This window comes from Colletotrichum scovillei (assembly GCF_011075155.1).
Source record: "Colletotrichum scovillei strain TJNH1 chromosome Unknown Contig00005, whole genome shotgun sequence".
Classification (NCBI taxonomy): domain Eukaryota; kingdom Fungi; phylum Ascomycota; class Sordariomycetes; order Glomerellales; family Glomerellaceae; genus Colletotrichum; species Colletotrichum scovillei.
Window position 1 is genome coordinate 135,533 of NW_023336263.1, and position 14,458 is coordinate 149,990.

The window sequence follows — 14,458 nt, forward strand, 5'->3', positions numbered from 1 at the left end:
TATGTTTGTCCGGGTAAAATCAATCAAACGCTGGTCACGGCAATGCATTCTCGTCTTTGAGATGACGCTCTTAACTCATTGCTGGCCTCTTGGCCTACGCCTTTTTCAGGGTCACGCCGAATGGTCGCGGCGAAATGCTCTCGGCCGACCCATCCTCGGCAATGGTGATGGTGAAGTCGTCCAAAGCGAGGTAGTTGTAGGTCTTGCGATCGATCAAGCCCCATGTCTGACAGTCGCCGTCGGGGTACACGAGTTTGTCACCGACGTCTGGCTCGTCGTGGTTCTTGTACACGGCACGCCATGACCACTGGTCGCCCTCTCTGATGTTGGTGGGGAAGACCCTGCCGCTGACGTTGAAAGCCTGGATCTTGGAGCCGACGCCGTAGCTGGGAATGTGAGAGAGCACGTCGAAGCCGCGGACGGTGTAGTTCGTCAGAGACAAGCCTGGGCCGTCGTCGACGGATAGTGTTAGTGTCGAGTTTGTTTCCTCGTCGATGTACACTCCTGCAAAGATTGCGGCCGCATGCTCCTTGTTCGCTTTCTCTAGGGCCGGGATGAGGGCTTGGATGACGGGGGAGATGACTTGAGAGGGGAACTGGAAGGTGCCTGCGGCTTCGGCACCAGCGGTGAGGATGGAGATGACGAGGTTGTAGTCGGGGATGAGGAGGAGGACATTGGTGTATAGGCCGAGGTCGCCGGACTTGGTGTAGATGCTGACGGGGACGCCTGAGTCGAGAAGAGTGGAAGTGGTCCAGATCTCCCAGGGTGCGCCGATGGAGTAGCCGCGGGAGGAGGTGAAGGCGCGTGGCTTCAACCAGGAACCTGTGTCGATGCCGATCTTGTCGGAGAGAATCGCGGTTCCGAAGGTCAGCATATCGCGGGTGTTTGTGTAGATGCCGCCGGCAGCAGCATATGCGCCGAGGTCACCGCCCCAGGTGGGTTCCTGGAGAGGAATGAAGCCTGAGCCCTTTGACGGTGTGGCGATGGAGGTCTTGGTCAGGCCGAGAGGCTTAAGAATGGTGTCGGTGAGGATGGTTTCGTAGGTTTGGTTGGACGCCGCTTCAACTGCGAGGGCAAGGAGGGCGATGCCGATGTTGGAGTAGACGGGAGTGGTGTGTGGGCGGAAGACGAGGGGTTTCTCGTTGAGGCCGTGGAGGAGGTCTGTATGCTGTCAGGGGCCTGCCGTGGGATTGTATAGATTGGGACTATGGCTTACCTTTTCCTGAGCAGGGCTTGGTGCCGAGGAGACCGGAGCAAGTCGGCTTGGTGTCGTTGGACACAGGTGGAAGACCCATTGATGCCCAGGCGCCGGGGAAGACGGCGAGGTCAGTGGCGACTTGACACTTTTAGTATTTCAGCGTTGAGGGAGATTGACGAGGAGTAAACTTACTGTCGCCGCCCAGTCCGGAGACATGAGAAGCCAAGTCTTCAATAGTGATATTGTCCCACGGGATGAAGTTGAGCTGCCCTTCATTCTTCACGGCATCGGTCTTGAGTTGCGGCAAGTACTTGGTTACGGGATCGGTCCCCTTGATTTGCGAGTTCTTCAGAGCCGTGAGGGTTGTGAAGACCTTGGTAATGCTTCCTCCTCGGTATACGGTGTCGATATCGACCCTTGCAACACTGCGATTATCTGCGACAGGAGGGGTGTAGTGCCAATCGAAGAGTGGCGCATCTTCGTGTATGGACTTGACGCCAATGGAGATTGCAGTGTAGTTCAGGACGGAGGTGAAGTTGACGAGGCCTTCTTGGATTTTGAGGATGGTTTCTTGTACTATTGTCGAGTTGCTTGGTGTTTTGGTGGAGGGTAACGTCCGCCCTAATGGCGGGCAGGGATTGGCTTGGGAGGCAGTGATTAAAGAAATTGCCGCGAGGGCAAGGAGTGAGGTTTTGAGCACCATCTCGAGATATGCTCAGTCACGGATGGTGAGTGGGAAACGATACACTAGGAAGATTTGTGAACTTGAGTTATCTCGTTAAGAGGAAGCTCTTCTCGAAGTCGCCCATCCAGACTCCATTATATCGTTTCAACAAGACCAAGATTCCTAAAACGTCTGTACGAGTATTTTGCCCTACGACGCCCCAGGAGTAGCTAGGCAGAAGCTATTCCTGGGTCTTAGACTATGATGAAGACTAAGCCACGACGATGCGCGACATAAAGCTCCAGCAAGCAACATTGAGCCCTCCAAAGCTCGGGACAGAGCCTTTCAAAGTCCGGCATCGCCAATCACGGCCCGTCTGACAGACGATCAACAGCCATAGCGTCTGGTAGGATGAGCAAGACAGACGCTATACTAGCGGGGAGGAGGCGGCAGCTTATATGGCATGGTTTTGGTCAAATTAAGGTTAATTCTAGGGATATTGGCCTGTGTTGCCTGTGCTCAGCCACCAACCTCTGGCCTTCCAATCGATGAACCCTGTGACAAGTGTATGTGGGAGAGAGGAAGTGCTGGGATGACGGGGGAATTGGGATGCGGCAACAAGGCCGTAGGCCCGTAGGGCGACACAAAGACCGGGTATGGATTGAGAAGAGACCCGTTCGTCTGGGTCTAGCGTACCGTTTGGGCTGAAGAGTGGGTGCGGCGTCAAGGCAGCAAGGAACCGAGCCACTGAGCCAGTCAGACGGTAGCTTGGCCGGTATTTGCCAGTGACTGTATGATAAAATGACAGGGTTTGAGGCTCTCTTGGTACGGTAATATCATATGGAATCACGGATACCTTGATTGGCGTTGATGGCAAAGGATGGGTAAAAGAAGAAACAGGGCCGTAGGCAACGGGATCAACGGGCGCCCCCCCGTATCCGCACCGCTAAACCGCTGAACCGAGTGGGATCCTGCGGGGGCCGGCTCGGAGCCCCACTACAGCTCAGCGATTGGTCCGCTCGGGACTATAGTCCGAGATCTGGGGCGAATCAGAGACGCGTCGACCCGCGACTTAGCCCCGTTAAAGTGGGTAATGCGCCGTTGTGGCCTGTGAACCTTGGTCCTCCCAGCAGAAGAAGGTGCGCCCTGTGTGGCCTGCTGAACTGCTCCTTCCCCTGCACGAATACGGCGCATTTCTACGGATACAACCTGGAAGGAAGGTGCAGTCTGCAGTCTGGAATTCTGGGCTGAGCCGCTTCCTTCCATTTGTTCCACAACCCGAGTCGCCCAAATGCAGTGCAATCAGACAACCACACACCCACAACTTCACCTCTTCTGGCGCATCTCACCACGATGGGACGTCGGCCCTGCAGCTGAGGCAGTGACAGGGCTGACATCTGAAAGGCCACTAGCCAAACTATCCTTGGATTACCTCCTACGGAAACAGACTACGTTACCTTTCCCAGTGCCCGACCTACCATGACCACCTCACCTTGTCGACCGTCGATTTGTATCCGCTATCCCCATGTCGCGACCGTCACCATAACTCCAGGCAGAGACATTCTCTGAGCTCTCGTTCGACAACTGCTGGGAATCCAACGGGATTGTCTCTACAAATTGAGAAGCTTGGCTCAACAGAGCACAGTCTCCGATCCGTATCTACCTCACCTGCTACCCTGTTACACCTCGGCTTGGGCGAAAATCTCGCTTCCATCACCTCAAATCGCCAGGGAGTGGGTTTCCCACGGTTACGGGTTTCTCTCCTCATTGTGTTTGCTGTAGACCTAGCTTGTTGCAAGGGGGTCACCGTCATCAATTGATTCCAAAGACTGCTCCGTGCAGAACGATATACAAAGGTCGCAGGTTTCACTGCAATACACTAAAAGGCACCCTTGGCCGTGATTGCTAGACTCGGACTTGACACCTCGGATCCAAAGAGACAGAACACCACAGACCAACAGCAGAACAACGACACCAAAGTCCCAACGCCGCTCCATCAGTAATCAGCCGTGCCAGCCCTGAGTCCAGGAACATACAGTACTATCCACTCGACCTCTGTCCCTGCGGACCTACGGGAGCTCGGCATCATGAGCACGCCAGACGACCCGCAAATCAAAGATCCAGCAAGCACGCCGCCGGCGTCATTGCAGGTCCCCTCAGGCCGGAAGGGCACCAAGAAAGTTCGGACTGGATGTGTGACCTGCAAGTTGAGTCCGAGCCTCCCTATCAATCTCATCACTACATCTGCCATCCCATCTCCAGCCCTATGTGTTCAGCTTACTATCATCTAACTTCTCTCCACCTTTCTTGCTAACCCGTCGTCTAAACGCCTAGGATTCGAAAAGTCAAATGCGACGAGACGAAACCCGCATGCCTTCGCTGCACCAAGACAGGCCGGAAATGTGACGGTTATTTACCCTCGTCGAAGCCGGGGAGCAGCAATGATGGCAGTCCCGGTTCCGACGACAGCATTTCTCGCTTGAGCCCGGCAGTCTCAGCCTTTGCCGACTGGGCCGGCGGCTCTAGGGAGCAGCGCGCATTTGACTTCTATCGCAACTTTTCCGCCCCATCCATCTTCAGCGACGGAGTCGCCTCGACTTTGTGGAAGAAATTGGTACCGCACTTTTGTCACGCCGAGCCCGCCATTCGCCATGCCGTCCTCGCCATCAGCAGTCTGCATGAAACACTCGCGCTGCCCTCAAATTCGGATCCAATTACTGAAGAAGCAAACAGCCCTCGTATGCTTACCAACACTTTTGCAGCGGAGCAATATGGCAAGGCCTTAAAGTGCCTTCAGGAGTGGAAACCGACAGCATCATCGCCGGCCACCGTCCCGCTCCTAGCATGCTTGCTGTTCATATGCATCGAATTTATGCTTGGCGACGAGGGCGCATCCCAAGTACACATCAACCAAGGCCGCACCATTCTGTCACAACTTGAGCCCTCTGCCGATGTGGATATGATTAAGAAGCATTTCGTGCCTATCTATAGTCGACTTGGCCTCGCATCTTTCCTCTTTGGAAGCTTCCCCGCCGCCATACCCGCCACCCTTCAATCGAGTCCAGCAACGAGTCTATACTTTGCATCCGTAGACGAGGCCGAAGTGTCTTTATACGAACTTATCGATGACGGCTTGAGATTCACGGCACAGGCCAAGAGAGCCGTATATTCCTGCCAGCCAGACGACCCTACCTTGCTGGACCTGGCCCATGAACAAGACGACTTTCTCGCACGGTTGTCACGATGGCACATTGCATTTGTCGTCGTCTCAGCCACCGGTACTGACGACAACCTGAGCAAACGAAAGTTGTGCATGGTTTACTACCACGCAGCCAGGATTGCAATCAGTACGGCCATGGACCCCAAGGAGATTGCTTTCGATACGCACACCACGGCCTTTGCGTCCATTGTCAGCAGTTCGGCAGAGTTTGTACAAGCCACACGCAAGACGGTTCGTGACCCGTCTGAGGCCGCCAAGTCGATGCCCAAGTTTGTTTTCGACACCGAGGTCATCCCGCCGCTTTACTACGTGAGCATCAAATGTCGGCACCCGATGCTGCGGCGAGCTGCCGTAAATCTCCTCAAGCAAGACGCTGTGACGAATCGGAGGGAGAACCTATGGGATGCCCAGATGCTGGCTGAGATCGGCAAGCGCTGCATAAATATCGAGGAGGAGGCGGCGCGTTACCGCGAGGAGGCGTTTGACATCACAGCTGGTTGGGATACGGCGTCTTGGGAGGGGTCCGATGGCGTGCCGACCGGCCTCTTCCCGGCGGAGATGGAATCCGGGATGGAGTGTGACTACCCCGTTCCTCGATTCCAATACCCGCAGATTCCCAAAGCCACAAACTCGCAACAAAATGAGGAGTACGAGAGAGCGCGGAGTCTTGTCAATGATCTGATGCTGGATAGCCACCTGACGCCCGGGTCTGCGTCTACGGGATCAACGCCATCATCCGGGAGCGTTGGTAATTTTGGCGCCTACCAGCTCGAGCCACCCTTTGGCCTTCCGGAGCATGCGAGGATCAAGAACGCTCTGATTGACAATGAACAGAGGCGAGGTAGCTGGGTGACGATATTTATGGACCCCCAAGAGGCTGGAGCGGCGAACTGGAAGGTTACCAAAGAGTTCATATCAAGGTGAAGCTTGACCTTACTTATTTTGATGAGCGACTTGCATAGCGTGGTGAATAGTTACTCAATCTGTGTTTTTAAAACGAGCAGTGCGTTGAGGATAGCGTGCAAATGATCGAGAGCTTAGAAAACATGCCGTCGAGTAGATCAACGGCAATAAAGACAATGATTGACTACGTATTGACAGCGTGGGGGCCACGATTGCCGAGTCTCGGAATATATTGAACTTTGACTTCATGCATCTGTTCGCCTTTAGCTGTGTCCTTTATATGGTGTAGTATTTGCAACTTGTCCCATATGAACGAGGGGAGGCGCCCCGATGCACGAGTGATATGTCGCTGATGGCCATTGACCTATTCGCTGAGCCGGTTATCCACGCCGCCTCGAGAACCTTCAATACAACCTCTTGAATTAGATTAATGTCAAATCGGCCTCTCTCTCTTGATAGACGAGATGCCGATATCTAAATATGAATTTGCGCTGGTGCCGTACGCAACCATGATAGAGAATCTAAAGCTCCAGTCAACCGTGGACCAACATGGAGGTCTTCCCCCCAAAACGTGTCGCCGCCTCTTGTCTCATGGGCTCTGAACAGTTTCCATACATCCAGAAGCTCGTAGATCTGTTCTAGAGTTACACATACCACTCGCCGTTCATGTCGTAACAGCTGAGAGCGCCGTCTTGACTGACCCAGATCCCTTGAGCTGCAACGCCAGTCAGCATGGCAATGATTGAAATAATCGTGCAATTGAATACCCACAGAGATTGATGGACGGCGACTTGTATCCCTCTAGCCAAAATATACGTGGCTTGCACTCCTCACACTTCAGACCGACATATGTGTCTGCAGACTTCTGGAAGACGCCGCATTCACTGCACCTGAAACCGCCCCTGTTAAGAGTACTGTTGTCAGCCAAAGTTTCATCAACCACAACATGACCATCTAAAACTCTCCTTTGGAAAACATCTTGACCTTGGAGGGAATCATACCTCGGTGTCCACTCTAGGTTGCCGTCCCAGTTGGCGATGCACTTCTTGAGATCGAGCTTGGTGTAAACGTAGTTGCCTTTCTTGTTTTTACACTGTGCAACGAGGTAGAACGGGTCTTTCTCTTCCTTTTCTATGAAACTGAAGTTGGTACATATGTTTTCCATGCAGTCAGACTCGAGGGGGCATTTTCGGTCCAAGGTGGCAGCACGAGTTACTAAAGCGGTAAGGTGGGTTGTGAAAAGGCAGATGGAAAGGAGGGCGGCGAGAATGGATGACTTCATGATGGCAGTTTTGGCGACGAATTTACTCCACTTGATGTACTAATGGATTGGAGTTGAAAGACCGAATGTCGTGGAAAGATTCTTTGGAAGAAGACATTCTGAACCCTTTATGGATCTCATAGCGATGCATGTCGAGCACACGCCATTGAAGCCAGGCGCCTTCATGAACACGTCGTTGCACCAAAGTACGAGGGATATCGCGAGTACAACTCTGGGCTCGGGTAGGCTTGTTGATTTCGATGTTTGTTTACAAACTGCCCGTGTTCTTGTAGTACTACTCCTCTGAAAGGAGGTCTGTCCTCTGGGGGAGACTTTGCCCGCTTTGAACTACCCCTACGTGCGCCAAAAAGGGATACCGATATCTCTATGAAGGCAGGAACTTGTCGCACGCGTAATCACATCCCATTATTGCAGACTCAAGTTCGTTGTTTCCGCACTAGCCGTACCACTTTCTCATGCGAGACTGAATGTTTTCAGCTTAACATCGAATGCTTGCGCTTCGTATCAATCCCACTTTCTATCTCTTTGCGACATGTAGTGGCATGTTTGACACTACAAACATGGGGTTCCCTCGCAAACAGCCGGTATCAAATCATCTGCGTTGGGATTGATTGTAAGATAACGCATTTCCCTCTCAAGCTAATATGTAAACACTCAAAATCGATTGGCGGTTCCGGAAGGGGATGGTGAGAATGAGTCCCATGACCAAAGTGCCCAATATCAGAAGCAACCCATCCATTGCATGCAGTCAATAGTACTTCGTCATCTCAACCGATTTGCCTCTTGGTTTCCTATCGATTTTCAAAGCATGAAGGGCATGCCTTCTTTGTTCGGACCTTGGTCGATTGGTCCCATGAAATGACGGCGACGTACGGGCCTGAATCACTCGGTCAACGGCAAGGTGGAATCTGGCCCCTGATATCTCTTCCGGCGATATAGCTCACAACCTCGGCCGTATTGTTATGATCAAGTATAATCGTCAAGTGCTTCATCAACAGATACAGCTGTAGTAACTGCGCCACGATCCCCCGCGGGTTGCGTGAAGACCTCCATGGGATGTGGGGTATCCCAATTGGGCAACTTAATGCGGTACATGGATCGCGGCCCAAAGTCTGATCAGCCAAGAAATTGTGCCTATAACATTACTCAATCGGGCCAAATGAGCGAGTATATGGTCACATTGCCCCTCGACTTCATATGATCGCGAAGGCATTCGCGCAACCAACTGCGAGATAGCTTCGTATAGTGGGTTCGTTACGAGAATGGTCCAAGGCGCACTGCCGATTGCTGCAGCACCGATGGAACATCGTAATTATCTGATTGAACGTTGAAACTAATGCAAGACTCAGCCTAAGAGTTCGAAGTATAAATTAGACAAGTCTTGACCGGAAGAGTGTTAATGTTCTCGACTGCTTTCCTGAGCAGCCTCACTCTTCGAATACAGTGCGGTCAAAGACTGGCACAGCATTCTTCAACTTTGTAGCGCCTCCCTCAACATTTCATGTTCGAAATGAAACTTATCATACCCGTAACTGTTTCCTTGGCTTCCAAGGTTCTTGGGCAAGATCCTGGCTTGCCGGTTGCCAATCCCACCATATCCTACTGGCAACTTCCCCCTTTGGAGGGAGTCGCGGATCATCAGTCCGACCACCTACCGACGGATGTGGATGTTGTTATTATAGGCTCGGGCATGTCGGGAACTAGCATCGCTTGGCATCTGCTCAAGGAGAATAACAACTCAACACCGCTGAGGGTAGCCATGATCGAAGCTCGGCAAGCTTGCTCTGGAGCTACAGGAAGAAACGGAGGTCACATCAGACCGTCTTCCTATGCCGAGTATGCTGGCGCCAAGACGGCAGTATCACAGCCAGAAGCCGCCAAGATCACCAGGCTGCGCTCCGCCCATGTGGACGCGCTGATATCTGCAGCTAACTCTCTTCCGGAGGAGGGTAGACTCGCTGCAGAAGCTCGTGTTGTGGACAGCATCGACGCCTTCTTCGATGAAGAGAGATGGAAAACAGCTGTCGAACAGGTCAAGACCCTCAAGGATGAAGTTCCAGACGTTGGAGCTGAATGGTCCATCTTTGAAAGTGAAGAAGCTCGCAATGTAAGTCATCATAGTCCACCAAGTTCGGTATAGGGACTCACAGAATGGTTAGATTTCGCTTCTCACCGAGACTGTTGGAATTCTTACCGGAACCACCAAGATGGCTGGTGCAATTTGGCCATACCGCTTCATCACCAATGCGCTGAAATCACTTCTGGGCACCTACCCTAACTTCACTTTGGACACCAACACAGCTGCCTTGAACATTTCTGCCATCACCGAGTCGGCCAGTCCTTCAGACTATGAGGTGCACACTTCCAGAGGAAGCATAAGAACCAAGCACGTCGTTTATGCGACCAACGCTTGGACACCACACTTCGTTCCCGGCTTACAAGGCGCCATTCGCGGAGGTCGCTTGCATATGAGTGCCCAGCTTGGAGGCAACGGCTTGCCCAAAGCCGGAGAGTGGCCATCGTATACCGAAAACGGAAGTTTGGCTGGAGGACGTGCCTGGTCGCTGTATCGAAATGGCTTGGATTACATTGTCCAGATGCCTCGGAATGGAGAGTTCATGTTCGGCGCAGATATTGACGGAGATGACGCCAATGTGGACACCTACGACGACAGCCGGGCTCCCCTCCACCTTTCTGCCTCATATCTCAACGGAGCTCTACCAAACCACTTCGGGTACGACACTTGGGGTTCCGAGAGAACTGATTTTCCACAATCTTCGGATGCCAGTGTCTGGAACGGTCGTACGAAGCGCGTCTGGGTTGGCATCGAAGGCAGCTCAGTGGACTCCAGACCGTTTGTAGGCCGTATCCCTCAGTCTGTCACAGGCCGATCTGTGAAGAACACTTCGACTGGGAGTGAGTGGGTTTCTGCGTCTTTTGACGGCGAAGGGATGTGCTTTGCTTGGCTCTGTGGTCGCGCACTCAGTCGAATGATATCGGAGACCGGCTCTGGAGCGAATGCCAGCAACGGCAGTTCAACTATTCCGGAATGGTTTCCAGAGTCTTTCTTGATTACCGAAGAGCGCTTGATAAAAAAGAATGTTACTAAGCGACAAGTACGCCAGTGGACGCACCCACGTATGGCTAAGGTCTTGCATTGGGAGTAGATTAGCCTTGACTTGGAATAGGGGCTATGATTTATCAAACACATTCTTGGATGTCTCTCTACACACCGCGTACTGTTTCGAAGCTGAAAATTATGTTTTGCATACGCTTGGCGACGTTTGAGCACCCCTTCTGACAGAAAGCTCTCTTCAAATGGCTTGTTGACACAAGGTCATTGGCGTAATGCCGCATGCATCTATTGTAGGATTTTGTTATTACCTAAATGTGAGTTATTCGGTACAACCTCATGAGGTAAGTACCCATTGAATAAACTTTGGTAACTCATGGACCTAACTGCATAAAATTGTCGAGCTAAATATCTGCTCGGCATCAGAGGAAACAGAAATTAGCTTAATTGTGAAGCGAAGTACTTAGCCTTATTTATACCAGCTTGACATCCATTAATGAGAAAAGAAGCCATGTTGTATCATCTGAAATCGGTAGTCTAGCATTCATTGTAACCACCTAGGAGCTATTATTTGCATGTAGACTTTGGCTCCATGTTTTCCAGCGCATTGAGTTTCTCGTTGCTGGCTGGGGTCTTATCACGACATCGGGTTTTCCGACAAGGGAGACATACGCTCTGCACTTTCCCCCACGATCTGTAGAACATGATACGTAATAATGGACAAAGATTGCTTGTCTAGGACCAATTCTCTCAAGACCACACTCAAATTGGAAGATTCTCCGACGTGAGGTGAGGCACCTCGGCTGTTCTTCCAAACTATTACCAACATAGGTCGGAATCGTGCTGAGTCAGCCAAATTTGCTAGCACGCCATGGGTGCCAAGTTGAGATCATCGAAGCTATCTGCACAACCCTCGTCGCTTCTTATCTGCATACGTACGCTGCTACCATGTTATCTTCAGTTGACAGCGGAGGTCACCGGCAATCACCTCGGCTGCCACCCCCCATCTACCAGAAGTCTGGAACCCTTTTGGTGCGACAATCGCGGAGATGAGAGCGATGCCTCCAATCAGGGTCCCAATTGCGTGCTCTGCTTGCAACGTCGCGCAGCACCTAGCCACGTGGGAGCGTTGTTTCTCATAAATTCTTCTCGGCAGTGATGACAAGCTTCTTAAATCTTCACGACCGGAGCTTCTTGTTTGGGCAACTCTTCTCTCTTGGATTATATCTCTGCCAGCGAGTCAGCATCTTAAGTTGCCATATTGAGGAGATTGTCACCGCTCAACAGACAGGCCTCCATCCAAGATGGCTGAAAAGGCTGACAGCGTTTCCGATACGACGCAGCCCGTTGAGCAGTCGGAAAGGGTCGATGGTAAGACAGTTTGACACATTATCAATTTCATATACTGACGTCGAGTAGCGAAGTGGTATCGGACACCATTTTACAATGCCACGATTCTTGGCATGTGTAGTTTTGCAGCCCCCGGTCTTTGGGGTGCGATGAACTCTTTGGGTGCTGGTAAGTCACATCTGGGGATTGAGGGTCCTTGTGCATCTATGGGACATGAAGCATCTGACAATGTTATAGGTGGTGCTCAAGAGCCATACCTTGTCAATACCGGGAACGCACTTACCTTCTGCCTCATGATCATCTCATGCTGGCTCACAAGTTCTGTTGTCAAATATGTCGGCATCAAGGGCGCCTTAGTCATCGGCACAATCGGGTTTGCTCCATACAGCGCGGGCCTGTACCTGAACAACCGTTACGGCGTCGAGTGGCTCGTCATCCTTGGCGCTGCCTTCTGCGGCGTCTCGGCTGGTATTTTCTGGGGCTCCGAAGCTGCTATTGCTATTGCATATCCTGAGCCTCACAACAGAGGGCGCATGATTGCCTATTGGCTCACTTGGACTCGAGTTGGGCAAATCCTGGGCGGAGTTATCAATCTTGGTCTGAATGCGGACCGCAGTGGAGCTGGCAAGGTGTCGTATAAAGTTTACCTCATCTTCATCGCCTTACAAGCTTGCGGACCGTTCGTTGCAATGCTTTTGAACAAGCCAGAAAAGGTTCAGCGAGCCGATGGAAAGCCAGTCCAGCTGACCATTGCCGACAACCCATGGCAAGAGATCAAGGCTACGACCAAGACGTTCCTCACCCCCAAATTCCTGCTCCTCGTTTTGTGGATTGGCCAGGGCGTGTACTCTGAATCGATTTTCTTCACATACATTGCTCTGTGGTTCTCTGTCAGAGCTCGTGCCCTCGGATCACTTCTCTCTGGTATCGTTGCAGTCATCGCTGGTAACCTCCTCGGACTGTGGCTCGATCAGAACCAGATCGCTCTGAAAAAGAGAGCTCGCTGGGCCTTTGCAGTCATTATGACTCTCCAGGGGGCTTGGTGGCTATGGCTGACCATCAACGTCACCGAGTACCGTCGAACTCAGCCTACACTCGACTGGAGTGACCCAGGATTCGGCAGAGGCTTCGGTGTCTTCATCTTCCTGGTCGCTGGCTTCCAATTGAACTACAACTTTGCGTTCTTCATAATTGGACAGATTTCCGAAACCCCCCAGGAGACGATCCGCCTGTCGGCACTTCTTCGGGGGACAGAGTCAGCCTGGCAAGCTGTCAGTTATGGACTCAACGCAATCCCAATTTTCGCTCTAGTCGGCGGGCCTTACATCAACTTCGGGCTATGGTTTATCTCGATTTACCCGGCTTGGCTGGTTGTCAGACATTTCGGCAATGATGGAAAGAAGACTGATGCAGAGACAGTCGCTCAGTCAGAGGCAGTCCACGAAATCAAAAGTTAAAGGGGATGCCGGGCACTGCTGATTGATTGGCAACAACTCAGCTTGTAGTTCATCATGAGGTGTTACATGTCCACATCTTGATCAGTACTCTGGCTTCTATCCACAAAGACGCAGTTCTGAACATAAGAATACAACGTATTTTCTGTAAACATGCCTTCTCACTTTTTGTTTCTCTTTGTTTTCTAATTGCAACCTTCCATGCGTAAATGATAATGCGATGCTGTTGAAAATTTCATTGATATATACAACAGCAAAGCAGTTGGAGTATCACTTCACTCATAGTGACTGTGTTGGACTTAATGTCTTTGTCCCTGCTTGTTTGGTGAAAGATTTTGGTCTTTCAAGCTAAAATTCAAGCTATTCTTCCACGAATTAAATTGATGCCATCAGGCCCATGGGCAGTAATCGTACTTCCTTTTCTTTTTCCTCACATGCCCTTAGACACATACAACTGAGGTCCACGTAGAAATCCTGCGCCAATCACTACGTTTCGACCTAAATCGACTCTTCGACTCGTTAGTACGGAAAAGAAGGACAGCAACGGCTTATTTGAACATTTTCAAAGGCCAAAGCCAGTCAGTAGTACAGCCCGAAGATCGAAAGGACCAGCAACAAAGATGGACGCATACACGCAATGTACTGTGCCAAGTGCCTTTCTCCAACTGCCACGGGAGATACGTGACCGTATCTATGAGTTATCCGAGCTTGTGCCCTTGAGGTGTGAGCTAGATATTTGCGAGCCGGTTGGCAGTCTACCATGGGCTGCAGCATATCCAACATCTCCTCTTTTCGAAGTCTGTCTCCAAGTTCAAGCCGAGGTCCTCGAGTTATTCCACAGCCGAAACCATTTCAGGTTCTGGCTTGGACGGAACAGGTGGTGTGGGAACCAATCTATGTTTGGCTCTCTCAACTCCACATTCACTGAAGCGCAGTTCAAATCGTCAGACCTCCCTTCTCTCAGGGGGATCAAGCAACTCTATCTGAATTTCTATAAAGGCACCGGACCAGGCCAAATAGTTGCGTCGGAACTGGCTGCATCAGCCAGTCTGGTAGAGAGAATCACAATCTGCCCCAACAGGCATAGCCAGGATCCGACTTCTGATCAGTTTCAGTCTGCTCTTCTGAGATTCGTGAGAGACATCCAAGAGAAAGTCCCTTCAGTGCATACAGTCAGGCTCGCTCACCCCATTGCCAAAGAACTTGCTCAGAGAATAGCTAAAGAGACTTCGTTGCAAATCGAGGCCATCTGTGCGGGAGAGACTCATGACGAATGTGACCGCAATCTTCCATTATCACCAGATACTTTTTGCG

General features: G+C 51.5%; 5 protein-coding genes across 5 annotated transcripts; 3 read left to right on the forward strand and 2 right to left on the reverse strand.

Moving 5' to 3' along the window:
* Nucleotides 1–94: 94 nt before the first annotated feature.
* Nucleotides 95–3,859, reverse strand: HER10_EVM0013373 (beta-lactamase; the record flags this gene model as incomplete). Its single annotated transcript, XM_035482734.1, has 4 exons — nt 95–1,161; nt 1,217–1,336; nt 1,391–1,901; nt 3,818–3,859. The coding sequence occupies 4 exons, from the start codon at nt 3,857–3,859 to the stop codon at nt 95–97; spliced, it is 1,740 nt and encodes a 579-aa protein (XP_035334538.1).
* Nucleotides 3,079–6,205, forward strand: HER10_EVM0004139 (C6 zinc finger protein). Its single transcript, XM_035473791.1, has 2 exons — nt 3,079–4,068; nt 4,197–6,205. The coding sequence occupies exons 1-2, from the start codon at nt 3,950–3,952 to the stop codon at nt 6,004–6,006; spliced, it is 1,929 nt and encodes a 642-aa protein (XP_035333893.1). The 5' UTR covers nt 3,079–3,949; the 3' UTR covers nt 6,007–6,205.
* A 424-nt stretch (nt 6,206–6,629) lies between these two features.
* HER10_EVM0007619 (uncharacterized protein) lies at nt 6,630–7,267 on the reverse strand (the record flags this gene model as incomplete). Its single annotated transcript, XM_035477171.1, has 3 exons — nt 6,630–6,700; nt 6,757–6,887; nt 6,987–7,267. 3 exons carry the CDS (start codon nt 7,265–7,267, stop codon nt 6,630–6,632), a joined length of 483 nt encoding a protein of 160 aa, XP_035334129.1.
* Nucleotides 7,268–8,957: 1,690 nt separating this feature from the next.
* HER10_EVM0009811 (uncharacterized protein) lies at nt 8,958–10,434 on the forward strand (the record flags this gene model as incomplete). The annotated part of the gene is made up of 2 exons (XM_035479284.1): nt 8,958–9,374; nt 9,427–10,434. The coding sequence occupies 2 exons, from the start codon at nt 8,958–8,960 to the stop codon at nt 10,432–10,434; spliced, it is 1,425 nt and encodes a 474-aa protein (XP_035334291.1).
* Nucleotides 10,435–11,644: 1,210 nt separating this feature from the next.
* Nucleotides 11,645–13,147, forward strand: HER10_EVM0000981 (cytochrome c oxidase subunit 1; the record flags this gene model as incomplete). The annotated part of the gene is made up of 3 exons (XM_035470745.1): nt 11,645–11,711; nt 11,760–11,858; nt 11,928–13,147. 3 exons carry the CDS (start codon nt 11,645–11,647, stop codon nt 13,145–13,147), a joined length of 1,386 nt encoding a protein of 461 aa, XP_035333689.1.
* Nucleotides 13,148–14,458: the final 1,311 nt, after the last annotated feature.

What these genes read in the sequence shown, in the direction of transcription:
- HER10_EVM0004139 (XM_035473791.1), top strand. Translation starts at nt 3,950, where the DNA reads ATGAGCACGCCAGACGACCCGCAAATCAAAGATCCAGCAAGCACGCCG. An exon ending in ACTGGATGTGTGACCTGCAA is followed by an intron (nt 4,069 to 4,196) that starts GTTGAGTCCGAG and finishes CTAAACGCCTAG; the next exon opens with GATTCGAAAAGTCAAATGCG.